The sequence below is a fragment of the Argiope bruennichi genome, chromosome 8, assembly GCF_947563725.1.
Source record: "Argiope bruennichi chromosome 8, qqArgBrue1.1, whole genome shotgun sequence".
Lineage (NCBI taxonomy): Eukaryota > Metazoa > Arthropoda > Arachnida > Araneae > Araneidae > Argiope > Argiope bruennichi.
This window is the reverse complement of record NC_079158.1, coordinates 11,549,579-11,577,392: the sequence shown is the minus strand read 5'-3', so window position 1 is coordinate 11,577,392 and position 27,814 is coordinate 11,549,579. Positions and strand designations below refer to the sequence as shown.

General features: G+C 26.7%; 1 protein-coding gene across 5 annotated transcripts in view; it reads right to left on the bottom strand.

Annotated features, from left to right (window-relative positions):
* The window catches only part of LOC129980948 (protein PHTF2-like), a 42,922-nt gene that overhangs the window by 8,326 nt on the left and 6,782 nt on the right, over nt 1–27,814 (bottom strand). For 4 of the 5 annotated variants that reach the window (XM_056091457.1, XM_056091456.1, XM_056091460.1 and 1 more), the window contains exons 3-16: nt 26,842–26,898; nt 25,132–25,201; nt 24,881–24,977; nt 18,401–18,509; nt 17,432–17,556; nt 16,201–16,412; nt 11,856–12,742; nt 7,058–7,201; nt 6,855–6,900; nt 6,696–6,713; nt 3,460–3,763; nt 2,180–2,276; nt 1,950–2,081; nt 7–93 (exon numbers count right to left, since the gene is read on the bottom strand). In XM_056091457.1, coding sequence (XP_055947432.1) covers nt 7–93; nt 1,950–2,081; nt 2,180–2,276; nt 3,460–3,763; nt 6,696–6,713; nt 6,855–6,900; nt 7,058–7,201; nt 11,856–12,742; nt 16,201–16,412; nt 17,432–17,556; nt 18,401–18,509; nt 24,881–24,977; nt 25,132–25,201; nt 26,842–26,898 — 2,385 coding nt within the window. The remainder of the gene's footprint in view (nt 1–6; nt 94–1,949; nt 2,082–2,179; nt 2,277–3,459; nt 3,764–6,695; nt 6,714–6,854; nt 6,901–7,057; nt 7,202–11,855; nt 12,743–16,200; nt 16,413–17,431; nt 17,557–18,400; nt 18,510–24,880; nt 24,978–25,131; nt 25,202–26,841; nt 26,899–27,814) is intronic. The other variant, XM_056091459.1, reaches the window with a different exon arrangement.

Below are 27,814 nucleotides of genomic sequence, written 5' to 3'. Positions count from 1 at the left end.
ACATACTTGAATGCAAAGAAAAGATACCACACAGACTTCCAAAATGAATGCAATTGAAACAATAACATCGACAGATCTTTGGGGACCAAGTTTCTAAAAAAATATAAGTTTATTTTCTACGTAATTTAGAAACAAAGACAAAACCTAGCATTAAAAATATTAAAGCTAATTTTAAAATACAGACACAGCAGAATCTCCCCAATTGAATTTCCAACAACACTAATCTATGAAAACCTTGAACTAATCTTACCCAAAGAAGGTCCAGACGAAATTTAAAGATATTTCATTACACATTCTTTTTATTATTTTGCATTACATTAAAAAACAAATAGATGCAATTTTGAACATTATGATATGGATTCTGATTCATAAAATCAAAAGATTTTTAGCGCCGGTGTCCTGGCCTAGGGGTAGCGCATCTTCCCCATGATCTAGGCGTTTTGGGTTCGGGCATGGTTGTTCTCTCTGTGAGGTGCGTGAATGAGTCCCTCTGTTAAAAGGGGTTGTGCAAGCAAGTGTGTGTGTGCTATCTTCATTTGAGCTAGAAGTCAGACTTCTGCCCTTGGGTGCTCACGGGTCTTTACCCTGAGAAGCTACTGCAAAAAATTTGGCTTAAAATAGTCAAAAAAAAAAAAAAAAAAAAAAAAAACAGCCAAATTAAGATAAAGTTTAAGTAGAAGATGATAAAACCCCTACACTAATAAATAAAAAAAATTCATAAAACCAGGAAAAATATGATGGATAACTTGGGATGTAATGTAATAAAATAGCAAATATTTGGACCTTACTCTCCAATTATTTCATATCTACTAAAAATTATTTTAAATTTCCAACATGATTAACCAACATAAAGAAAGAATGAATAAAATATATATAAAAAAAAACAGCCATATAAGAATTTCTCAAGTTTTTCTATTAGTATGAATATCTATTATTTTTGTTTGATAATTGCATCAGCTCATTTTACATTTTTATCCATCTATATAGGCTGGATTACTTCGATTTCTGTTACAATGTTGTAACTATATTTAATCAGATAAAACTGTCATTTGTAGGTATACAATTTAACATAAGGTTTTCAAATAAATTTAAAATAAATCCTATAAAATTTATAATTTTTAGAAATTTAACATCTAAAATTCTACAGATTCTGCAGATGTGAAAATATATTCTATAAAATTGAGAATCCTATAAAATTGAAAATTTGCAATTTTAGTCCCAATAACCATTAATAATACAACATATAATGAACTATGAAATTTTGTTCAGAATTTTCCATTTAAACTACATTTCACATTATTAAAATAATTTATGATGCTTTTAATAAAAATTATCACATGAAGTTTTGTTTATACTTTTGTACCTAAAATACTTTTCATTAACATATGAATGCCCCCCTCCCACAAAAATTTAGATGTTTAATTTTTTAAAAATGAATAATTTTTTTAAATTGATAACCACAACCTAAAAAAAAAAAAAGAATAATAGAAATCATAAGTTTGATTCTGAAATATCATAACTTATTCTCCATTAAAAGTATTTTCAATTTAGAGAATATTTTTTTTAGTTGTTGTTTTAAATAAAGAAATTTATTTCAAAATAGGATGCTCTCAGATGCAATACATCAGAAATCTGTCATTTGCATACACCATGAAAAACATAATGACTGATCTTCTAGCAAATACTTTTTCATGTAGGTTGTATTCCATATCAAAATGATTCATATAATACTTCTTGATGAATTTTAATTTATTTAGTAAGTTTTAATTGCAGAATTGAACTGTTAAATTTTTTTTTTAGAAATTTATGTTCTGTTTGTGATATTTTTATGAAAACTGCAGTAACTTTTTTTTTTTTGTAATTAAAGGATTACCTTCTCCTAATCCATATTTTAGTAAGACTATAGATAAATTACATACATTAATTTTCAAACAACAAAATTAATGTACCTTCATATATGAGCGGATAGACAGCCATATTTTTATATTTCGAACTTTATTCAATCGGAAGTGAGGCAAATCAGAACGTTTGGCTCGTCTTGAGGATGTCAGGTAGCAGAAGTGTTTTGCATATAAGAAACGCTGAAAATAATTTTAAAAATAACTTTAGGATTCAGTAAGCTGAAGACAGGGATTCACTAAGATGAGTACAATTAAAATGAAATAAAATATTTACTAACTTGCTTGAATGTTTTTTCTGCAACTGAAAGTAAGAAGAAATAAGCAAGACTTAACATGAATCGCTCCATCAAGACAATCACAGTAACGAGTTTTGTTCTGAAATTATTTATGGAAACAAAATTAAAAAAAGGAAATATATTTTTTAATGTAAATATTTATCAATATCTTATAGTTATATAAAATAATTTGAAATTCTCATTAAAAGAAAGCTCCCTTAATATTAAATTTTTAATGGAAAACAAAGAAATAATTTAAAAAATTTATGTTACAATGCTGTAGTTTCATTCATATGAATTAAAAGGAGTAGTATAAATCCAGATAATTAAATTTTTAAATAATCCTAAGATAAATATAAATTTTGAAACTATAAAGAAATATCTATTTGTGCCATGATCTGATCGCAATTCATGGAAAAATGTCTCCCTATGTAAAAAAAAAAAAACAAATCATCACAGACATTTAATATGGTAGCAATTCATTAATATTCAAAATGACAAATATTCAAATAGTAATAATCATAATGATGATGCTTTTACAAAAAAGGAAGTAATAATTGAAAGATTGTTAAAAACAGCTAATGAGACAGTGATTCTGAGTTATTTTTGCCTTAACTAATGCCAAAATAACAATAATAATGCCTAATAATATAAACTATATTTGTGACATTTAATAAATGCTGTTCCAATGAATTTATATAAAAACCAGAATTTGAAATTGTTATTTTATTATCATATAAAAGATTACAACAATTGATGATATAAAAACTTTTTAAAACAATAGTATATTGGTAGAAGCAAGACAGACATGACGAGGCTTGGAACAAAAATTTTTAAAAAAAAAGCTAAACTTCAAAAGAATAATTTGTGCCAATGTAAAGATTGAGAAGCAAAGTAAGCAAGAAACAAACACAGAAGAACACAAATACAATGCAAGAACAATAAATGAATAAATTTATACAAAAAGTTTTGAGATCCTAAAAATATTATAGAATTAAAACATAAAAGAAAATTAATCTATCTCAAGAATAATAAAATTTTATCCCAAAAACACTGAAATTCAAGTTTTTGAGGACATGTGCTATATCTGTATTTAATATAATGTTCAAGGAAACAATTAAAGCAATATATGTTTGCTTTCATTCAGATTTTAAAAGCCATATGCATTGATGAGGGCAACAGAATCATATGTTTCAAATGTCATTTACATTTATTATCTCAGTGCTAAAATATTATCCCAAGTGGAAAACAAAATAAATAAATAATATAAATGAAAATATTACCTCCATGCAGATCCTAACATGATATCCAAAAGATTATCAGTAATTTTAGCAACTTCTTCAGAAGTTGGAACAGTCAATGTTAGCATATCTGTTGTGACATCTTGTATGATATAAGTTGAGATCCCATTTCTTAAACGAAACAGCAGAGGTAAGAGTGACAGAATGGTGGCGAAAGCAACTCCAATATAGAGATATTCTGAACTATGCTGAGATGAATCCACTTTCTGAATAATTGCAGAGCTGATATCCAGGGCTGTTAAATCTGCTTTCTTACACTCATTGTGTTCCCATATGGTACAGCTCACTTAAGAAAGGATTGTGAAGCACACAGATTTTAAAGAAATGGTAGAAAGTATATGATTAGAGATGATTTTGATTTTTTTAATAAGGTTATTTTGAGCTTTAGAAATAATAAATATTCTAAAATACATATTAATAATTATATCAAAATTATATATACATAAGGATTACACACTACTTATAACATAAATGTTTATTCTAAATGTATTTTTAAGGAATGAGGATAATTTTATACACAAATTCTTATGTGCTTAATTTTATATCAAAATTAATTACTATGCTAGAAATGCATGTTATTGAAAATATTAGAACCTTAACTAAAAATTTAAAAAACAATCAACTCTCCAGGATTTTAAGATATTTCATTTTTTTATGCTTATTTAAATTATATCCGAATTAGAAGCAACACAACACATTTGGAAAGGGCCTCGGAATATTTTTAATCATAGTCAGATGGTAAGGAAGACACTTGAGCTATCAGTCCTCTCTCTAAATTTCAATGCCATACCAATGGAAGGAGAATTCAGCCCTGATGAATTTAAATTGTATCAATTTGACATGTAGGTTTTTTTTTTTTTTAATTTTTAATGTAATTGAGTTTTGAGACTAGGGTTGTCCAGTCCCAAAGCTGAGATCTTACCACCAGAAAACTGCAGTATCATTTTTCTGCACTACAGGTAAACAAAAATTATATGTTTGACATTGGTGCATCAAAAAAAAAAGCATTAATTGAAAAAAAATTTGTGAAAATCATTTTTATAATAATTGCAGAAAAATGTTATTAAATACTTGCTTATTTAACTTTTAAAAATCTTTTTGTGTCTATTCTTTTTGGACTCAAATCAGGAATACCATCACCTTTTCAATTGAAAAGAAGCAAACATTAACCACACATTTAATAAAATTTAGAGCCTCTTTATCCTATATGTTTCATACCATGATCTGTGTTGAGAATTCAAAGTCCCCCTTTCACAGATGTCCTTTGAAATTAATCACAAATTTTCTTGCCCTGTTTGTGAAAATTTTAGTCATATAAAAAGCCCCCCCCCCCCCCCCGCCTCCATTATGAAAGACAGAGAAGCTCGGTTGTTATGAATTCGTTTTTGAAATAGTAGAAGACAAATAGCAAAAAAAAAAAAAAAAAAAAAAAAAGGAAGTTGGGACACCTTATGCAAGGACTAAACACTTTACACATAGAGGAATAATTTCTTTAGCAAGAGCAATAAAATTCTGAATGCCTAGCCTTGTACAAAAGAGGCTGCAATGTTTGTTAATGTATTTGCTATTTTGTTTATATATTTTCAAATAGGCAGAGGACATTTGCAATAGCAAGTCCTTTTCTTTAACTCGTATACATCCTGATGGAATGGGGCACTTTCCATTAAGCAAGCTGGTCATTACTGTTCAAAAAATATTTTTTTAAGCATAAAAGTCTGTTTTATTCTTTCAAAATCAATGGTATTTATGTATATTTATATAAATTTTAGACCTTTAGCAGCATAAAGTATATAACTTCAAGAAATCAAACAATATGGAATTTTACTATATAGAACACATTTCTGTTATATCAAAAGTTAAACTTCTTAAGAACTTACACAAATTGTACTTTTTCCCGTTATCCTGTTAGTTTTATATGCCCTATACACAATTTTGTTCAAATCAGTTTGGCTGAAATTTAGTAAACAATTGCATATTTTCTTCTTTCAATACAATATAAAAGTAAGTAATTAAAACTCAATTTTGGCATTTATTTCTTTACTCAGAATTTATTCTTTGATTCTAAGACCTTTAAAATTAATATTGTTGTTGAAAGCTATGCTTTGTTTTCCTCTAAATTAGATTTAAAAATTTTTTTTTAATACATACATGAACTTTAATGTTTCCAAATATATGTTTATTTAATGTTCCCATTCAATGAATTTTCTCCAATAATATTATTATGAGCTAGAATGTCAATAAGAATAATACTACAGATTTTAAATAATGCTAATTTTATATAATTACTATGTATGTACATGTTAGCAGTAATTAATTAAAAGCTTTGATATGCATTTTAAAGTGTTGCTTTCATTTTATTATTCATTATTATTTGAAAATAAGACATTTTTATTAATTACAACTTCCATTAAAAGATTTTTGAATAATCAGAACTTATGCCTCTATAAAAATTTTTGTGATTTATAAAACTATCTTAAATAAAAAAAATCAGCAATTGAAATTTGAAAATAGTAAATAAAAAAATTCAGCAATTGAAATTTGAAAATAGTAAATAAAAAAATTCAGCAATTGAAATTTGAAAATAGTAAATAAAAAAGAAGATTAAATGAGTATGCAGAACTATTATTTAAAAAATAGAAAAAAACAAGACCTTGTTTTATAATTTACAGAGAAAAAACTAAGCAAAAGTTTACATTTTTTTTCTGAAATTGCCCTTAATTACTTAAAAAAATTAAAAACAAAATAAATAGTTACTAAGTTACTTATATAATTACTAATCTAATTATATTCTAAGTTACTTATTACAAAAGTATTGCTAATTAAGTTATCTGAAGTAAATGAAAAATAAATTAACATGCTTGAAAAAAGATTATCAGTAAGAAATATAAGCCAATAGTTAAAACTACACTAAATTAATAATTATTAATTTAAAGTATATTATCATAATAAAAATATTTCTTTAGCATAAGCAGAAAGATAAGTTCAATACCTTATAGAAAGGAAAAATAACAATGAAAATTCTTAATCAGCTAATTAAATTAATTTTTTTACTATTATATTTCAGCATTAATTAGTCATATATTTCAGCATTAATTAGCTATAATTTTCATCAAAGAATGAAAGCATTAGTAAAGAAAGCATATAGGTATTACTGGGGAAAAAGAAGTAATGCAAACTTAAAGCATGGTATAAATAAGGGATCAGAACAAAATAATTACCTGTTCTAGGACGATAACCTAAAAACAAAGTATAAGGGAAAAAAATGAAAGAAAATGGAAAGAAAGACTGGGATTTACAATAAAAATTAGTTCACTAAGGAAATAAACAAAAAGTTCATAAATCAGTGCCATGCTTATTACAAAACAAAAATGTTTTACCTTTATCTGAGCCAGTGTGTCCAATATTAGAAGGTTTCTTAGAAGGCTAAATGAAATGAGTTTTCTTTTAAAAAAAATACCAAACATGAAAGAAAAATAGTAAGAAAGAGAAGCTAGAAATACTTAAAGTGATTCAAGACAATTAAAAAACAATAAAAAGTATTAAAACCAGATATTTAAAAATACAGAAAATAAAACAATACCTCTTGAATTTCCCAAGCAAAAGGATTTTCTGAAGGCGATAATTCACTAGCATTTCCTTCTGAGCATTGGGTTGAGCAATCAGTGCTATCACTGTTGCAATCCGTGTTAGTTATTAAAGGCCATTCCAAATCAGATGTCAGTGGCTAAAGACAGAAAAATAATATTTATTACAAAAACTGCCAATATCAGGAAGGTCTTTATTTTTTTATGTTCCATTTCAGTTCAATCTTCATTCCAATCACCCCCCCCCCCCCGACCCTTGTTTTTTTTCAAGGAATAGTTACAGCTTCATTTGCTCAGAGGATCAAACCCATGCCTCATCAAAAAACAAGAGGGAATCTTATGGGTATAAGCAGTGACTTGTTTATTCATGTTGCACTTTGCTCTCCAACAACCTATTGCTCTGCTTCAGCAGTTGTTTGAATCAACTAGAAGTATAATTATGACTTCTAATTTCAGAAGTAATGATTGAATTAAATATTTAATTGTCATTAATTATCACCAAATTATTGAAAGCAAAATTCCATCTAATAAGTCAGTTTTACTATTTGTTATATTCTATAATTTACAAAACATTAAACTGTCCCTAAGTGAAAAAATCAATTTAATAGTGCACAATTTTAGAGAAGGCAAATATTCTTATTAGAGTAATACCTCATTATGTAGAAGAATTATAAAGATAAACTCTTATTCATGCAATAATAATAATAATAAATGTTACCATAGGTCACACATACAGAAAGAACATGACTGAAAATTATATATGTGATTTTAAAAATTTGACATTACTGAAATTAAAGTTTTGGAAATTATAACAACTGTAAAAGACAAAAAAAATTTTACTGAGTCAAGGAGAGATGGGGCAAAAGGGATAAATTGAAGAAATTGATATGAAGTCAATTTAATATGAAGAAAAGGCACTATTAAAAGAACAAGGTCCTATTAATGGAATATTTTAAAAAGAAATGTAGATCAAGAGACAAAATATTTTCTGTGTCAGTATTTCAATATTTTCTGTTCTGTGTTTCTGTTTTCCATATGTATGAATTAGAGTTCAAAATGGTTTCGAACAAGAATTACCTCATATGTCACAACTTCTTATGTGGTTTTCTTTATAAAAATTAGAGAAAAATGGAATTATTTCAGAAATTAAGTGGATATGGTTATATATTTGAGTTAAAACATTTATCAAGACAAAAATACTAAATCATACGAATTATCTTTCCATTTTAAAGAAAAATGAAAAATTCAAGTATGATTATAAGGAATTATGCATTTTTTTTTTATTGGAAGGAATTAAGATTAGCATAAAAAAAATCAAACCACAGGAGCTTTATATCATGTTTGATGGATGACAAAGGCTATTCAATCATTTAAAATATTTTTACTTAAGACAACAGATGGCTTTAAAAGTATCTGAAGTGAATGCTTTGAAGATCATTTATTTATTTCTAATGATAGAATATGTTAAAGCATAGTTGAAAAGTTCATTTGCATTTGGTGCTCCTTATAATGATTAAATGTTTTAAAAGGATTTAAAGAAATATAAATGTGAATGTTTCATCAATTATTTTGAAATCAACTTTGGTGCTTAAACAAAGAGTCACACAGTTTAGAAATATTTAAGAATAGCATATTTTTTGCATAAAAAAAGTCTCAAATCAGAAAATTTTACAAAGAAAAGGCATTATTCATTCTAGTTGAAATTCTTCTTCTCCTAAGTAAGATTTTAATTAATCAGAATAATTTTATTGGCGATTAATCATTGATTTTATGATATTAGTTTGATTTTATCAATTATTAAAATTTTAATAAAATTTTCTAAAGAACATTTAAAAATTCAGTAATTCAAAATTTAGATATCTCAAATAATTAGACCATCATTGTTTTCCTTTCAGAAAAACAATAAAAGAATTCATCACTCAGAATTTTTATTTTTTATTTTAAAAACAGAAATTAAATGTTAAAAATAACTTTCTGAATTTCAATTCAGATATTTGGCATAAAATGATTCTTGAAGTCACAAAAAATATAGATAATATCTAACTGTATAGCAAATATAATTGGAAGAAAGAAAATTAAAGTACTCAAAGTGCAAGAAGTATTCAAAGTACTTCTTTCACTTTGGTAATATGCAACTACACTACTGGTCAAAAGTTTGAGAAATTTCATGTTTTTACATTAATAAGCCTCCCAAAAGTAATATTTTTTCTCATTTAAAGTGATATTTTCTAGTATAAAAGTGGTGGAAAAGTTTCAAGCTATTGTGCCATCCATTATGAAGTAATCGTCTGCGACGATTGTGTCATCCCGGAAGTTTATTATAAAATCGCTCCGACTGTGAAGGATTTCATTTCGTTTGTTACGCTGTCGAAGTGCATTCGCTGTGCATTGCTTTTCAATTTAAACTGATTATTTATTTTTAAGAAGTGTGGATTAACTCGTGAGAAGCGCCAGGCTATTATTTTAATGTATCAAGAAAGCATTTCAAATGTTAGGATTGCTCATCGGTGCGACAGCGGTGAGTCGACTGTTTCACACCTCATTAAGAGAATCAAAACCGATGGAACCGTAGATAAAAAGCCTAGAAGTGATTGTCTGAGGTTATCTTCTAAATACGCTGATGCTACATTTACACGATTATGCCGTAAAAATGGATTTGCAAGAGAATGAAATGAGTCCACGTCTGTCATTGCCCATCACAGAATAGTTCACAGGAGGCACTGTGAAGTTGGTTACAAGGCACAAGTACCTAGAAAAATGCTAGTATTGAAGAAAGAAATGTGGAAAAAAAACTATTGGAGTGGGTGAAGGTGCACAAAAATTTGAGTATTTCGGAATGGAGATAAGTTATATTCAGCGACGAAAGATGTTTATTTTTAATGTCTGACAAGCCTAGCCACATTTGGCGTAAAGGAAAGATCACGAGTCCAGAATGCCTGGTGGATGGTGGGGGTGAGTGGTTGCATGTCATATCAGTCAATTGGACGTCTTCATTTTGTACAGGGAACCATGAACGGTGACAAGAATGTTGGTGCGCTGAAATATCAATTGCTTCGTAGTGCACGTAACGTGTTCTCAAGAAAGAAATGGATATTTCAGCAAGATCTAGCATCCAGCCATACATCGAAAAAGGTATGACAAACATCACAATTAAATTGAAATTTCATTTCATTTCAGTTCTGACCTCTATATCGAAACATTCTTTATTTTAGGTTAAGGCTGCGTTTTCAAAACAGGGTATTAATGTTCGCGCATAGCCAGAAAACTTGCCAGATTTAAACACCCATAGAAAATTTATGGAGTATAATGGGAAAGAAAATAACTGAGAATCACCCAGCACAAAATGAGAACTTCAGGAAACAATAATTAAAGTTTGGCACCATGAAATCCCGAAAGAAGTGTTGCAAAACTTTGTGGAATCCATGCCTAACAGAGTGGCTATTGTGGTCGGCCAAACTAAATATTAAATGCTTTTCAGTTAACTTGAACACTTTTATTATTTTTTTCTGATGAAAAGAACTTGGCATTTTTTTTTTTTTACTTCATTTTAGTCCGGGAAACCAAAATAGATTCCGATACTGATAATCTGTCCATTTTGTTTACGTTTTATTCTTTTTGAAATTAAATAATTTTTTTGTTCAATAACTTAATTATATCTTACCTTAAGACTAATTTAATCTATTGCCATAAAAAATATCACTATAAATGAAAAAATATTACTTTTGGGTGGCTTATTCTTGATAAAACATAAATTTTCTCAAACTTGCAATACTTTTGACCAGTAGTGTATATAGAAGGGCCCTTTTTCCATTACTAAGGTGATATATGCATTAAATTTTACATTTTCATTATGCAGCATACTTTTAACTACAATAACTTCAAATTTAAAATATTATTTATACATGATTCAACAGGCCTTTCAGATATCCTGTAATTCCAAATAGTCAGTTATATCAAGGCTTTGCTGTAGCAGCATTCCTGTTTCTAACACATCAAAATTTATCTTGGTAAGTGATGATTAGTTCTAAAAAATACAAAAGCATCTTTTTATGACAAGTAAATTAAGGTGCTGCATTAATAAGATTTGAGAAGTATTTTGCAAATTTTATATTATTTCTACTCTTTTAAAACAAAGATTTTTTTCCTTTGTAACCCAGGAAAATCAGTGTTTTTTCCAATAAAATCTAATTTCAGTCGAATGCTTACAAATTGTTAACTTTTTTTGGTAACAATTCCTTAAAACATATTATAGCTTTTAATTCATACTATTTGAATTATAACAATGTAGCTTGTAATAATGAATAATTGGCAATTTTTAATTTTAAAAAGCTCATAGACTGCTAAATCCATTTCAGCTTAGTACCACTAAAAGTCTGAAATTATATTTGATATTAATTCATGAAGATGATATAAATAAGATATTATTGCTAGTTAGTATGCTGGTACTTCAATTATAGATGAAAATATGACTGAATAAAAGAAATAATGGATGAAAAAAATAAAATCTGAAAAACAATAAGTCAAAAACATTATAACATCAAGCATATTTCTTAAAAAAAAATTTCAACTTTCTAGTTGCTTATAATTGTTGAGAATACTACTCATCTTTCATAAGACAGAGAAGCTATGTATTAAAAACAAAATTTTATATCTTTGTCACATTTGCTAAAGACATAATTTTATCTTTGATCTTGTATTGTTAAATCCTATTAGTATCACAATGCTTATTTATTTTAATTGTACTGGTTTTTACAAATTGAGTAAAAATAATATATTTATTATTTTTAAAATTACCTTTGAAGGTGTATTGGGAGAAGTTTCTGTACAGGAATCACATGAGCTTGAGAAATTTTTTATATTAATTGGTAATTTCATAGCATGAACCATATTATCTCTGCCACCATTTCTCCTATTGTGTAGCCTAGTAGGTGAAGTACAAGACCGTGATGCTTGTTCATTATCTTTTAAAATATTGGCTCCAGAAACTTTACCACCCAAAAGATTATCACCATCCATCAACACATTATCCACAGAGTGTCTATGGTCTTGTAAAGATAAAAACACAGTTTGGAAAGCTTTGGGTTTTTTATATGTCAGACCACCATCTGAATATCTTCTGGAAACTGAATGTAACTGTTTTGATGAATGATTCTTTGAACAAAGTTTAGGAGCATCACAGGTGTTTTTCTCTTCCATGGCAGAATTTGTCCATTCTTCTCTGGGATAAGATGATTTTCTAGCAACAAAAAAGTCTTCTTCAGAACTGAAGTTGCCATCATCTCTTTCAACAGAACCTTGACACCTTGAATTAGTAAATGCTGCAGTGGCACTCAGTCCATTTGAGCTGCTTGGGAGATATGTTGATATGTTTGTAACACTTGATTCAGAACATTCAGTAGACTTTTCTGAAGTAAAGTTATTTTTTACAAATCCAGCAATAATAGAATTATCAGACTTATGACAACATAGATTAAATGAATTTTCAGTTAACAATTTAGGATTATTTTCAGCTGGCAGTGAAATGCTATCCAAGTGTAAAAGGCATGCTTTTGAATCTTCAAAATTATCAGCTTCATTGCAGTCTTCAGGGGGCTGCACAAAATCTGATTCGTCAACACCACTTTCATCATTTGAAGAGACTGCTTTGGTGTTGTCATCAAAAGAAAATCTTAGCTGCTGGCCTATAAAAATGGAAGCACTATAATAATTTTTACCACAAATAATAATAATAAAAAAAAGCATTTGATTAAAATCATTACAGAATTATAATGTTTCAAGTATAATGTTTTGATTAATTATATTTCAAGATTTTGAAAAGACATAATAGATTCTTAAACAGTAAATTCTGCGCTTAAATAATTCTTTAAATGAAACATTAATATCATAAAATCAACACTAAATAATATATACAAAGATTATTATCCCATTAAATATTCTATAAATTGTCACTTTATCCAACAAAACAAACCACTTTCATCCTTAACACGTGATTCAGAAAGCTATTTAGAGTAAAACTATTTGATCATAATGTAAATAATCAAATATTCTCATTCTCAATTTCAATAAGTTATCGAGCTAGCATATGTGAATTAAAGGCAAGTTACATGCCAGGGACTTTGGGCTAAAAGGATCCCCCCAAAATGAATCTGTTAATACATACACTTCAGTAGATCTCTTTCTAAGTAAGATCCTGAATGCAAATCCAATTTTACAAGTACAATGCAAAAGCAGTTGTAGTGATTAGTGGCATGAAATATCTTGGTAGCAATAGTGTATTGCATACAGACCATCCATGTGTACTGCAAATTATACTTGCAAGTGGATTTCTGCTCTGGTATCATGAAGAAAATACTGAGCAAAACTGACACAGAAACCTTTCCCAGGATCACAAGTCATTGTACTCAACAGCTGTTAATATAATTTATGCTGTTAATTATTTCTGCAATATTTTGATGTTGATTATTTGCATGGTTAAAATCAGATATGCCCACCTGGTCTATACAAATATGAAAGCCTAATTCAGGTAGTATTCAAGGCATTCTATTGCTTAGATTCAGGAGAGAAACTCAATCAATTTAGAAGGAAAAAATTCGAAGTGGTAGTTTTGTTGATTAGAGCAAACTATTCATTCTTCTTTTTAACAGATATCAACAGTCATTCATAGTTAATACATCATTTCAACAGATAAAGTTTGTTTCCTTCCAGAACTGAAAAATCCTTCATTCTCAATGTTTGTTTATTTTCCATTTACATTTTTGTTGAAAGTCATTTAAGGCTCATTTGCAAGTACTATAAATTTTGTAAAAGACTGTTTTATGATCAAAATCAGGAAGTCTAAACAGAGGAAATATCTAAATGCTTCTAGACTGCAGTAATGTGTGCAGTTTTCTATTTACTGGAAGTTAAAACGTTTTCTGGCCCTATTTTACTCAAAGCTTTTTGTACAGTTGGAAGAAGAAGAAATAACCTTAGCAGAATTCTGGTCTACATTTACACAAAAGAACATGACGGATTTTACATAATTCTTCAAAAAAGTTTATTTATTGAAGAATAAAAGCAATAAGGTAAATTTTAATTAAAATATCAAATATTTGACTAATATTCTAAATATTTGACAGGAACTAGTTTAGCATCATTCATTAGCATATTTAGCATCATATTCATATTTTTTATAAATGCAGCATAAACATTTAAACTTCAAGCAAAATTTTAATTTCAGTATTAATACTTATTATATAGGTTTAGTTGATATTCCCCAATATTGCTTGGTATGAAATTTTTTTCATGTTTCTAATGAAAAACTAATTATTTAATTACTTGGCATAAAGCTTTCATTAAAAATCTTTCTTATATTTCAGTATTTGTAAATAAAATCTGAAATACTTTTAACAAATATTTATAGAAAGAATTAAAGTTATCACACATTAAATCAGCTATTGAAAATAATATGCTGTAAATGTCGAAATGCAAGATAGAATAAATGAAAACATAGTTAAAATTAACAGAATCAAAACAAAAATATTTTTATATTTTGCATGTTATTTTTAATTAAAATGTGAAAAATTGTGTCATCAAAGAAATTCAAAATTCGTGGACTTCTCAAAAAATTACAAATTATCTCGAATGATTTTTAAAAATCACAGAAAACTAATTTTTTTACTATTAATAATTTTTGAAATTTGACAAAAAAAAAATTAATTAAACATCACAAGTGGAAAAGAAAATATACCTTTCCAAAATGGAAAAAGAAAGCTGCTACTCTGAGATTGAAGTTAAATCTCCATCACCCATTAAAAGTAGTTAAGTTTTGAATATGATCCATTGATTTAATTACAGTGCTGGTAGCCAAATCCAAGTTAATTAATAGAAATAAGTTAGTTTGAGTGAGTTGAGAAAATAAAATATGGATTTTAGGAAAACTAAATCAGAAATTTTATGTGCAGTGATAGTAGACAATGAATCTGTTTAACAAAAAAGCAATGTTCAGTAGTACTGGACAATGGACCACAAATGGTTAAATAACAAGAAATCTCCAAACAATTTTTCATTAGACATTTTTTTGGAATCAATAATGTAAAAAAAAAAAAAAAAAATATGTATATATCTGTCTTTCCCATATTTTAAAAATTTAAAATTCAGTTTCCTAAACAAATCGTAAAGAATAAAATTTTGTTTTAGCTAACTAATTATCACTTTAGCACCAAGTTTTTCTTGTCTACAGAAAAGTTCATTTATAACATTATTTGTGACAAATTAATCACAACATTTTCTAGAAGGAACAAACAATATAGACATGATTAAGAAAACTTTTAAATATTTTTGTTATTATTTTAATACATCTATGGACAAAAAGAACTGTGGTTACAGAAAATAAAAATCTATATTTCAAAGTGATGAAGATTTTACAGTATTTGAAAGTGAATTAGAGTAGTTCTTTTACTTATAAAAAATCCAGTAACATAATTAAAACAGACTGTTATCAATATTTATTAGAAATGAGATAATTCTGGAACTTTTTCTATTTTTCTCATCAGAAGAGAAATCATTTTCCATTTTAAAATTATTGTAGAAGTTCAAGATCAAAAGAATGATTAATTGATAATATTTTATATGGAACAATAACTATTAAATATCAATAATGAAATGAAAATAATTAAAGAATTAAAAAAAAGATTTGGCAAAAATTATTGAATTTTTTTTATTTATAATTAGTTTAGAAATAGTTATAATAATTCTTATCAACAGCAATGTGTATGAATTTCATGTGATTTTAAATTCTTTTTTATTTCACTTCACTTTCAATAAAGAGTAATTAAAAAATTATTATACTAAATAACAAATTAGTATAAATATTTATATTCAGGAAATACAGATATAAATTTTATGAATTAATTCATTGAATTCAAAACATATTATCAACAAAGATTATTTAAAGTTATAAATTAAGTCATACAAATCCATACAAATTTATGGAATAAATTTTACATAATAAAATCTTTATATGCTAGAAGAAATTCTACCTAAATAAAGCTGAAGCATGTTTGAATGTTATAAACCTTTCTTAAAGAAAATACCACAAAATAACTAATTAAAACATTTTTAGTTATGCCCAAATCAAAGAAAGAAAAAAACATCTCACCCATTTTGAAAAGCCTTTTACAATCACAAGGTTGGCACTGAACACAAGGATCATCATCATGATGAATCCCAGTTTTGTCACTTTTACCAACAGTTTGCCTTAAGTGATTGACAGAATTTTCATGCCTCTCATCAGAAGCAGAGTCTGGGGATGATTTAGATTCATGATCATAGTGAACTGGCTTTTTTGTTCGTTTGCATTTTGGTCTTCGTCTTGAAAAGAAACATTTTTTGAATTAAAATATAGATTATAAAAAAATAATTTATCATAAAAAGACCTCACAATCAACTTAAAATGTATAAAAATAAAAATCAACTGGAAAAAATAATTAACAGCATTTTATTTTAATTTTTAAGGAAAAGAAAAAAAAAAAAAAAAACATTTTCCAAGCACAAATACTTTATCTTCAAAATTTTTTTAAGTTATGTTTTTTTTAAAAATTGTATTAAGAATTTACTTTGAAGATACAAAATAACTGGGAGAGTCATTTTAAATAATGGCACTGTTATTAGCAATTGTTAGTGATAATGATACTTGTTGAAAATGTAAAAAAATTACAAAGCATTTTAAAAAAGAATAATAATGTTGACAATAGAAAATAATCAACTTTGTTTTCTGTTATTTGCATTGATTGATCAGCTACATGGTGGCACACACACATACACAAAAAATCATACCTGATTTCATTTGTTGTCATAAAAATTCTTTTTTACTGAAATCTCCAGTTACAACGTTTCAAGATGAAATTATCACGAAGTAACTGTTATACCAATTAATCATTTTTATCAGATAAAATTAAAAGTTTTATTCATAATTTTATTGATAATAACTTCCAAGAATCTTATAAAATCTATATAATAAGGCAAATAAAATTTCAGGTAGGGATATGATTGCATATTCTGACATGGTCATAGTAAGCTGTAAATAAATAAATAAAGTATCAGCAAAATAAATTCGTTAAAAAATAAAAATTTTCATACTCCAGAACTAAAGAATATTAATTAAAAATTTGGTGATTTTTGCCGTTTTTCAACCATAATTTTTTTAAACTTAAAAAAAAATTAAACACAATTCATAATATCAAGATATTTTTATTGATTTTGTTTATCATTTAATCATGATTTTGTTAATAATAATAAGATTAAAAATTAACTATAGTGTTTTTAATACATAAAGGTATTAAAAAAGTCAAAATGCAGAAAAGAAAAAAAGTTAAATTAAAAGTTCATACCTTTTGTCTCTCGTAACATGCTTTCTAGTCTTTTTAGTAGAAAATGTAGCAACAATTTGAGAATGCACAATGCCAAGTATAAAAGTCATAGCTATTGGTGTAAATATTTCAGACACAGGAACATCCTTAAAAAAATAGTGATTCTATTCTTCAATATTAATTTTTAATAATTATAGTTTACAATATTTAATACTTATTCCTTAAAGAAAAGCACAGAAAAAGGAAATATTGGCAGCTCTTAACTAATATTTAACTGCCAATGAAAATGGTTTAAATATTTATGTGTTCTATTAATGTTGACGATAAAGAATCATTCAAATATCAAGTTGTATTTTTTCACCACAACAAATATGTACCAATTGGGATATATGTTATGTCTGAATGCAAAACAATAAACAGAAATTAAAATGAGAATACAACTGCTATTGAACAAGTTATCTTGGTCATTGGTTTACTTTTTTTTTACCAATAACGTTATATCAAAAACTACTAATTAACTGTTACTGATAACGCTTACTATCTATTGCAGAAATTTGTTATTACTCCTTTATTATGTTAGAAAATACCTGGTAAAATTTTTAACAGCATAATGTATATCCATGTTTTATTTATATAACTATAACAATGTGATACAAAAAGAGAGCAAGATATTATCACATATCATATGGTTCATAAATTCATAATGCAGTTTTTTTTTGTTATAAATTTACATAATAATCTCTATATTCCTTATATTCAAATGATCAAGTCAAGCAAACAATAAGCACAATAATAATAAAACAATAAATATAAATTATGTGCAGTATTATAAAATGACTGGCAGTTTGATAAAGCAAGTAAATAAAAATTTAATTAAAAATATTTTAAAATTCACAGTCTACTTTTACAAACTATTTATAAAGTGATTTGGCACAAGTAATATTTAAAATTGATACAATAATAATAAAACAAAACTAAAATGTGTCATACTGCAAAGTCTTTTTCATCAGCAGAGAAATATAGGTACATAGCAAGAATTTGTAAAAAATATAAAATGACAAGTGTACAACTGACTAGAGCATTTGTCTGAAGTTTCCACCTAAAAAAAGAAAAATAATGAAAATTATGAATATAATTCCATATATTTTAAACATATGGCAGATTATCAACCTTTTTTTTAAAGAGGTGTTTAACATAAAAAGTATTTAATTTTTAAAGGAAAAATTTTATTTTTAAAAAAGTTATATGAGAGATACAATTTGAATGTTCAATTTTGCAGCAATGATAATTAAATAATATAACAGAATAAGTACAGTATTAGAATCAGAATCACCGATACAAATACTTCTTAGTACTTACTATGATACAAATACTTCTTACTACTATCACACTACTTAGGATGAAAAAAGGAGCAATTTTGTGTCATTTTGTAACATATAATTAATAATACACAGAATTAAAAAAAATTAATGAAACAAAAAACAAATTAAAAAAATTATAAATATACAAGCTACCTTTGGCAATTAGCCATTAATATTGGATGTGTTTAATTCTAATTAAAGCTCTCACATATAATTTCCTGTTTATAAATCTCATAATAAAAGTATATTTAAACATCAAATTATAACAGACATTAAAATTTTATATTTTAATAGCCTTACAAATATTATTTTATTATATACATGATCCTATCTAATGGAATCAAGTTCTACCACATCACTGTGATATTAAAAATTCAACTGATCAATTCTCAAATTGGATATTGTGTTCAGTATTGTAATTTTATTTGGGGCACGGCAGTGCCTCCGCCAAGTCGAGCAAAAACAAGCGGCCCGGCCGTACCATCCTTTTCTCGAAGCAGTTCAGGCCATTTTCGACCTCCTATAATTTCGGTGTGGATAAAACTAGAAACCTGAATTTTCAGTAACCAAGCAGGCATTATATAAACACGGTATATTTCAAATTTCATTAAATTTGAACCAGTAGTTTAAGAATTATAACTAGTCAAAGTTTGTGAATTTTGTCACTGACTGACTGACCGATCATCAAAACTCTAAGGCACTTCTAGCAGACATAGAAGCTTCAAATTTAGAATACAATTAGTGTTTAGTGTATAAATCAAGAAATAACTAAAATATGCGTGTAATAATGGAGGGATCGAAAAAATTCTCGAAGTTTCGAGCTTTATCCCTTTTGTCGGTAAATTCTTCGCCAAGTCGCCAAGTTTGTCACCAAGCTCTGGGGTCACTGGCTCAGCATCCGACAGCATCCAATACAGATTACTGTAAAACGGTCTTTCTTATGATGACATTATTCACGCTGGGAAGCAAAATTACAGCTTTGTAACAATATCTAATTTGAAATAATTCAATTTGAAGTTGTGGAAGATGCAAATGCAATGGGTGACTTTCAGAGAATCAATCTGGTAGAAGAAGAGCAAACTGATCTTCAAAGTATGATCGCAAAACATAATGCGGATCAAAAAAAGAGTCTTCAATATGATCACAAATAAAATGGACACAACTGATAATAACGCTGACGTTTTACGCTGTTTTGTGAGTGGAACTGGTGGCACTGGAAAGAGCTTTTTAATAAAAACTCTGAAAGTTTGGGTTAAGACGTATTTAAACAAAAAAGTGGCAGTTAGTGCTCCAACAGGAATAGCTGCATTCAATGTGAATGGATTGACTAGACATAGACTATTGCAGCTGCCTGTAGAACACAAGCAAACACCGAAGTACAAGCCACTTTCTGATGAAGTGCTCCAAGTTCTGAGATCAGATTTGAAAGAAGTAGTGTTGTTTATCATAGACGAAGTGTCGATGATATCCAATGTTACTTTAACTTATATTCATTTACGCTTATCTGAAATATTCGACATAAGCGACGATCAGAATGGGTGGTTTGGAAAAAAAACATTTTGTAGTTTTCGGAGATCTCTTACAGCTTTCGCCGGTAAGAGAAAAGTCCCCTTTTGAAAAACTATCAACTGCTGAAACTAACAAGTTGTTAGATTCCTTCAGTATACCGAATCTGTGGATTGAACTGTTTATATACAATGAACTAAAATTGACATGCGACAGCTCAATGATTCTGATTTTGTTGAAATGCTAAATAGAGTAAGATTAGGTGAGACTACACAAAAAGACAGCGACTTACTCTCAGCTAGATTAATAACTCTCAAATCCAATTCAAATGAAAACAGATTAATTGAAATAATTGAACATCTCTCGAAACTTCCTGATGATATCGTTTGCTTATTACCTACAAAAACATGTGTCAACAATTAAATATTGCAATGCTTAAATCTCTTCCACATCCCGAAATAAAACTTACAGCTGTAGATAGCATAGATTGCCCCAGATACTTAACAAAAAAAGCTCATGAATGCATAAAAAAATATGAAGACAATGCTTCTATGACTGCAGGCCTGGAAGAGGACATAATTATAAAAATAGGAACAAAAGTCATGTTAAGGCGAAATATTGACATGAGTCTTGGTTTAGTTAATGGTTCTATCGGTATAGTGCAAAGAGTAAAGGTTGATAAGGAAAATATAGATTACATTTAATAAAGAACATGTTTACGAGCTTAGTCCGGTCAAAACTAAATTTGAAATTATTAATAGAGCTTATGTTCATCGCGAACAGTTTCCCATATGCATAGCCTATGCTATAACTATACACAAAAGTCAGGGCCTAAGTATAAATAATGCACTGATGGATATCGGTTCTGCAGTATTCACATCCGGTCAAGCTTACGTGGCACTTTCGAGAGTTACAAGTCTGGACGGCTTACATTGAATAAATGTCGACCTAGAAGCATTTACCATCCAGACTTGTCAAAAATTGTAACATCAAAGCTTACGAGAAAAACCCATAAAGACAGGGAGTGGGCTTTGAGAAAAACTGTAGCTGAAGCTCAAGAAGTAGTACCGAAAAAGAAAAAGTCTACATACAAAAATTAGAAAATGACTATCTACAAAAAGAAATGAGATGCCATCAAAAACATAACTTGTAAAAAAAAAAAAAAAAAAAAAAAAACAAGTCTCGCAACTCAGTTCTATTGTAAAAAGTTGTGAGAACCATGTAATACCAAGTCGGTCAATTTATTCAGTCCCTACTTAAGGGTCCTTTTGTCTTAAGTTATTACATAATTAGCTAACCTAACAACATCTTATAGTGACCATATCAATATTAAAAATCTTTTATGGTTTAAATAAATAGATTGACTTGGCAATTGCACTAAACAATCTAATTTAATATAATATGTTAATGTAATTTAATTTAATGTAAAGATACATTGTGTTTTCATGCGATGGCCAAGTCAATCTATTTATTTAAACCATAAAAGATTTTTAATATTGATATGGTCACTATAAGGTGTTGTTAGATTAGCTAATTACGTAATAAGACAAAAGGACCCTTAAGTAGGGACTGAATAAATTGACCGACTTTGTATTACATGTATCTCACAACTTTTTACAATAGAAGAACTGAGTTGCGAGACTTGGTTTTTTTTACAAGTTATGTTTTTGATGGCATTTTCTTATTCTTCATTAAATTGTGGAGATAATAAGTAGAATCTTCTTTCCTTTGATTTCACTAATGGAAGGAAATCAAGTGATTAAATATTTAGTAGAACAAATATGTAACTAAAGATTAACTTAAAAAAGTAATGTAATATGTAACTAAAGATTAACTTAAAAAAATAATGTAATATATAACTAAAGGTTAACTTAAAAAAAGTAATGTAATATGTAACTAAAGATTAGCTTAAAAAAAGTAATGTAATATGTAACTAAAGATTAGCTTAAAAAAAGTAATGTAATATGTAACTAAAGATTAACTTAAGAAAGTAACTTAGAAGATTAAATATAAAAACTGTTTAAATTTCAATGTTATGGTAAATGTAATTAATCTAGCAATTATGTATAATTACTGGCGATTATTTATAATCATTACTAAAGCTACTGATTATTATGATTAATCAACAGTAAATATACATAATCACCAGTTTATTACATTTATTGTAACATAATGAAAACTAAGTATTTTTTAATTAAAAAAATTAAGAAAAAAATTTAACATTGCATTTAAATTAATATCATTAAAAGCAAAATTTTAAAATAACGTGAAAATTAAATTTCTAGAGTGATATTTCCAGGAATTATTGTACAAAATATTAAAATCTTAATTCATAATTAATTTAAAAAATCATTTTCAGGTTACACAAAAGTTACTTAAACATATTTTGGCATTGATTTTGACCCCTGCCTCAATAGTACAATGGATACTATTTTTGAAGATTACAATCATCGACATGAAATTATGCATAAGAGATTTAACTGAAAGTAAACACAGCCAATATTTTAAGCCAAACCAGCTGATCATTAAAGTAACCAGATATAAGAAGAAAGTACCTCCATATAGTGCCAGTCCCTCCATACATTTTGATAATTTTGTTAGGGAAAAAATATATTTATTTCACCATTTGTGTATAATTTTGAAATTTGAACCATTGGTTTGGGAACACCTAATATCTCAAATGAATTTTTTTAAAAATTGTTTTACTTATTAAAAAGAGGACAAAGAATTTCTAGTTATTAGACTATTAGCTATTTATATTGATTTAAAATCTACTTAAAACACATACTCAGTACCAATAATTTCAAATCCTTTATTAATCATAAAAATATTATATTAAATTTTATTGAAATAAACATGTTGATTTTTCACAATTTATTTTTTATACTATTTACCAACTACATTTTCAAAATTATTTATAAATATATTTATTAAATATGAATTACTATTTTGCTGTTTGAAAGTAGTATCGATTAAAATAAACTGATTTAAGTTAGCAATTTTTATCATTTATATCTCAATTGTTTTTTAATAAAAAACATTATGATTTACTTTCAATAGCATATTTAATTATATTGCATGAACATTTTATAAACACATCAATTCAGAATCCCTCTCATAAATGATGAAAAAATGCATTTTAAGGTGAAAAAACAATTTAGTTAAATTTCTTAACTATCAGCATGAATGATAGTGATGATGTTGAAATAAAAGCAGTCATTTTTGGAATTCCAGTAATTAAGAGGAAAAATATGTGCAAATTATAAAGAATCCTGATGATTCTAAAAATAACCATTACCCATAACTATGCATTTCATTTCAAAGAATACAGAACTAAAACAGAATAAATAAGGTTATGGCATATTATGAAACTACAATGCTTTGAAATGAGACAGAAGTATTTGGAATTGATTAAAAAGTTAAAAGTAAATGCATAGCAAACTTAAGTGGTTGCAACATTCCCATTTTCATGTAATAAAGCATATTAACAATGGAAATTTATGTAATAACAAATCCTTTGATGTAAATGATTAATTTTCCCATAATAAAAATAATAATTTAAATAAGTAAATAAAATTGAAAAACAATTACCATTTCTGTCAAAGTAATTAAAATATATAAGAATGAACAGAAATTGCAATCTATTAGATGATTTTATACAAATGTATAAAGTATAAAAAGCAAAAGTATAAATTTACTAAAACAGAATTTAATAAATAACAAAATTCCAATTACTCACAAGTAAATAATTTTTATGGAGTAAGATGCAGTGTGAGTATTGGGTATATTAATTTATATATATTTTCAAAATACTTTAAATTTACTTATTTGTTTTAGAATAGAATTTTTTTCAATACTTTCAAGCTAAATGCCTGCAAAAAAAAAAAAAGACACAGTATGTAAATAGGGTGCATTTAAATTTCCAACAAACAAGTAAACAAATTTTCAATTATATATTATATTGAAGAATAGCAAAAAGCATGCCGTTTTTTCTCCCCAGTTGGATAAGTGGTCCTAATGACTGCTGATCATAATGAGAGGAATATGGGAAACACCATAATGCTAATACTAATCTTAATTATTAACCTGTTATAAGATAAACTAATAAAAAAATCAAAAGGATTGGTATTTCTATAAATTTATATTCCAGGAACTTTTATTTTTTAACAAACTTCAACTATTAAGCTAATACTCAATAATGCACAAGGGAAGAAATAAATGTAAATAAACATTTGAATTTCAGATTGCAAATAAATAGAATTTTATGATTTCTAGTGAGATATAGAAATCTTATAACATATTTTAATGAAATTGCATCACTCCACATTAGATTGTATAGTTTGTTAAAAATAGATATAGGAATAAAACACATTATTTTTTAGTACATTTTTAAGAACTTCATTAAAAATATCATTCATTCTTAAAGCACACTCTTTCTCTCTGATATTGTTTCCTATAAATAGAAAAGTGCCATAATTCAATTATAAAGTAGAAAAATACTTTTTCTATAAGAAAAAAAATCACAGGCATGAATTACATAGTAATTAATTAAAAATAATGCTGTACAAAATGCCAAAAAGAAAGGAAAAATATAAAAAATTACCATGAGTAGAAAAATGGTAAAAGGAAAACACGCTTAATACCAGATACTGTAGCAGCAATCCAACTGTGCTGAGGTTTTGCTTTGGCAAATGCTGAACCTGATAAAAAAGAAAATAGGAAAAAGGGAATAAAAATAAAAAAATCTATCATTTTTTCTTATGGTTACTACTACTTAATGATTTAATTAAAAAATTAATACATATGAATATTTTTTTTAATTAAATAACAGATGCGTAAAAATATAATAATTACCACGGACAAGATCAACATCAATGAGTTCAGTTTTAATTCTAGTAGTTCTTTTAGGGATGGCACAAACACCCTATAAAAAAATTTAAAAAAAAAATTATCAAATAAGAAAATAAGTTTCTTAGAAAATATAATATTAAAATATTCCATTAAAACTGTTAATTTATTTTAAATAACTAATAAAATGTTACCAAATGTTTTGAAAGACAAATTGATGTTAACTACCAAGTGAGCAACAATTAAAGTTAAAACCACCAAGAACTCCTTCTTTTAGAAGTCCAAGTTAGTTTGAACTTCTAAAAGAGATGATCCACGTTTGATTAAATTAAGTAACTAACTTCAAAAAAGCAAAACCTATTAATACTACACACTGATATTTGAGGCATTTATTAAGCAGATAGAAAATTACTTAGAAGAATATCTACATTATAATATTTAAGGATTAAAAATACAAACTATTATACTTTATATAATTAGTAAGGATATAAGATAAAGAAAGAATTACAGTTAAGAATATTAATAATTGTTGCCATACAAAATGATTGCAAGAAATATACAAATGTGGAATATAATAACGATTCTGCTACTAAAACATTGACTTATTTAAAATCTAAGTCAATAGATTGTACACATTTTGGTGCTCTATAAACCATTACAGCTAAAACTACTGGACTTGAATATAATTTGAAGGATGGGAATACATCTCATGGAGCAGTTTTATACAAATTTTAATTAAAAATTAATCAATGATTTGTTAATTACTTTAACAATAATTCGAGGAAAAGTTATTACATAAAATGATTTTTGCATTTTCAAAATTAATTTTTTTTTTTTTTTATAATACCAAATAAAATGTAATGCAATTTTTTTCTGAATTTTTGCAATTTTTAAAAATATTTTTTTGCATGCGTTTCAAGAATATATTTTATTATTGCAGTGAAATTCAAAACATTGTTATTAATTAATCAAATATATAACTGCATGATTTTTCATTGTTGAAAGCTGAGGAAGAAGACTTCTGTCTAATAACTGAGTAGTTATTATGAGGAATAAGAAACTGAAATCATAATATTGCAAAAGTTAGAAGATAATGATGTCATAAATTTTGACTCTATTAGAATGATTTATATATACAAAAATAGTAAAAGTCAATATGGCAGATTATTTGTATACTTAAATTTAAAATGATGATACAAAGTTAAGTTCTGTTGGGAATATATGGGAGTAAAATACACTAATTCATGCTTTATATTTAAAAACAAACAAACAATGGTAATGCTATTAAAATAACACAGATTTTATGTCTGTCATATTTTGAAGCATGGAAATATTTTCTTGAAAGAGCCATGAGTGACTTGATTGAAGGTATACAAAAACAACATTCTTAGTGAACTAAGTGCTATTCTTTTTACTTCTTTTAAAATACTCATTCTATAAAATTTTCTTTTATTTAAAACTATAAACTAATGAGAACTAGAAATATTTTAACATAACAAGCAATGCCATTTATCATAATTTTCTAAGTTTTATAAAAGAAACAGAAATTTTCCACAACAATACAGACTCATGTTTATATCATATGTATTATATATTATATAGACAGAATAATTAACTTCACGTAAAATAAACTTTAACAATCAGTCAAATAATTTTCAAAAGATTATCATTATATTATTTTTGATTGCTTAGAAAAATAATAAGAAAGCAATTTACCCTTAAGATTCGCTGGTCAACTGATTTCTCCCATAATTCTTTATCATAAGCTCCAATCTATAAAAAAAAAATTCCAAAAGAAAATAATTTTCATATTTAGATTTTTATATACATTCATTAGAGATACATTTGTGAAGATTAATTTGAAAAATACTATCAGAGAGAAGAATGGTCACTAAGACATTCTAGGTCAGCCTAAATATAAAAAGCTATTATTAAAGAAAGCAAAGGTGTAAATGCACAATGTCTATAATTGAAAAAACAAGGGCATTTATTTAAAAAAAATATAAGAACTTTAGCCCTAGTTGTTTCACAACTAGGCCTAGGAAGAGTTTGAATATCTTTGATACAACTTTTCAAAGACAAGCAAGTATAAACTTGTCATGTAACAACCATCTCCATTTTTTTCGCAAATGCATAATTCTATTTTTTTTCTTCAAAAATTTAAATCCATTAGATATCTTTCATCATCTGGCAATAGAAAAATGCTTAAAAACTGGCCCTATCTAATCTTAAAATGAGCCATCAATTCAGTTTATTCTCCAGTACTGGCCATCTTTATTAGCAGATTTTAAAATCGATGATCTCCAAATGTTCTCTGACATCTCAAAAATCAAAACCATGCAGCACGATCATGAAACCTTGGTTTCCAGCTAATAATATGGACAATGTGCTAAGTTTAAATTCAGTTTTTTTCAATTACTTTGCTTTTGAACAAGATAGAGAAAAAGATTGAAGTTCTCCCTTATTAAATATAGAAGCATAAAGTAGATTCCTTTGGAAGAAAGAGAGAAATGGCAATTGTTAGCAATAGTAATAATAATTGATAATGACAATGATAATAATTTATTGAGCTATGCATAAAGGTAATATTATTAAAGAAGAGATGGGATTTTAAAAAAAAACAAGGAAATGTTTATTGTGCTAATGGTATTAAAAACACTCAGCAACTGAATTCAGGCTGTAATGCTGC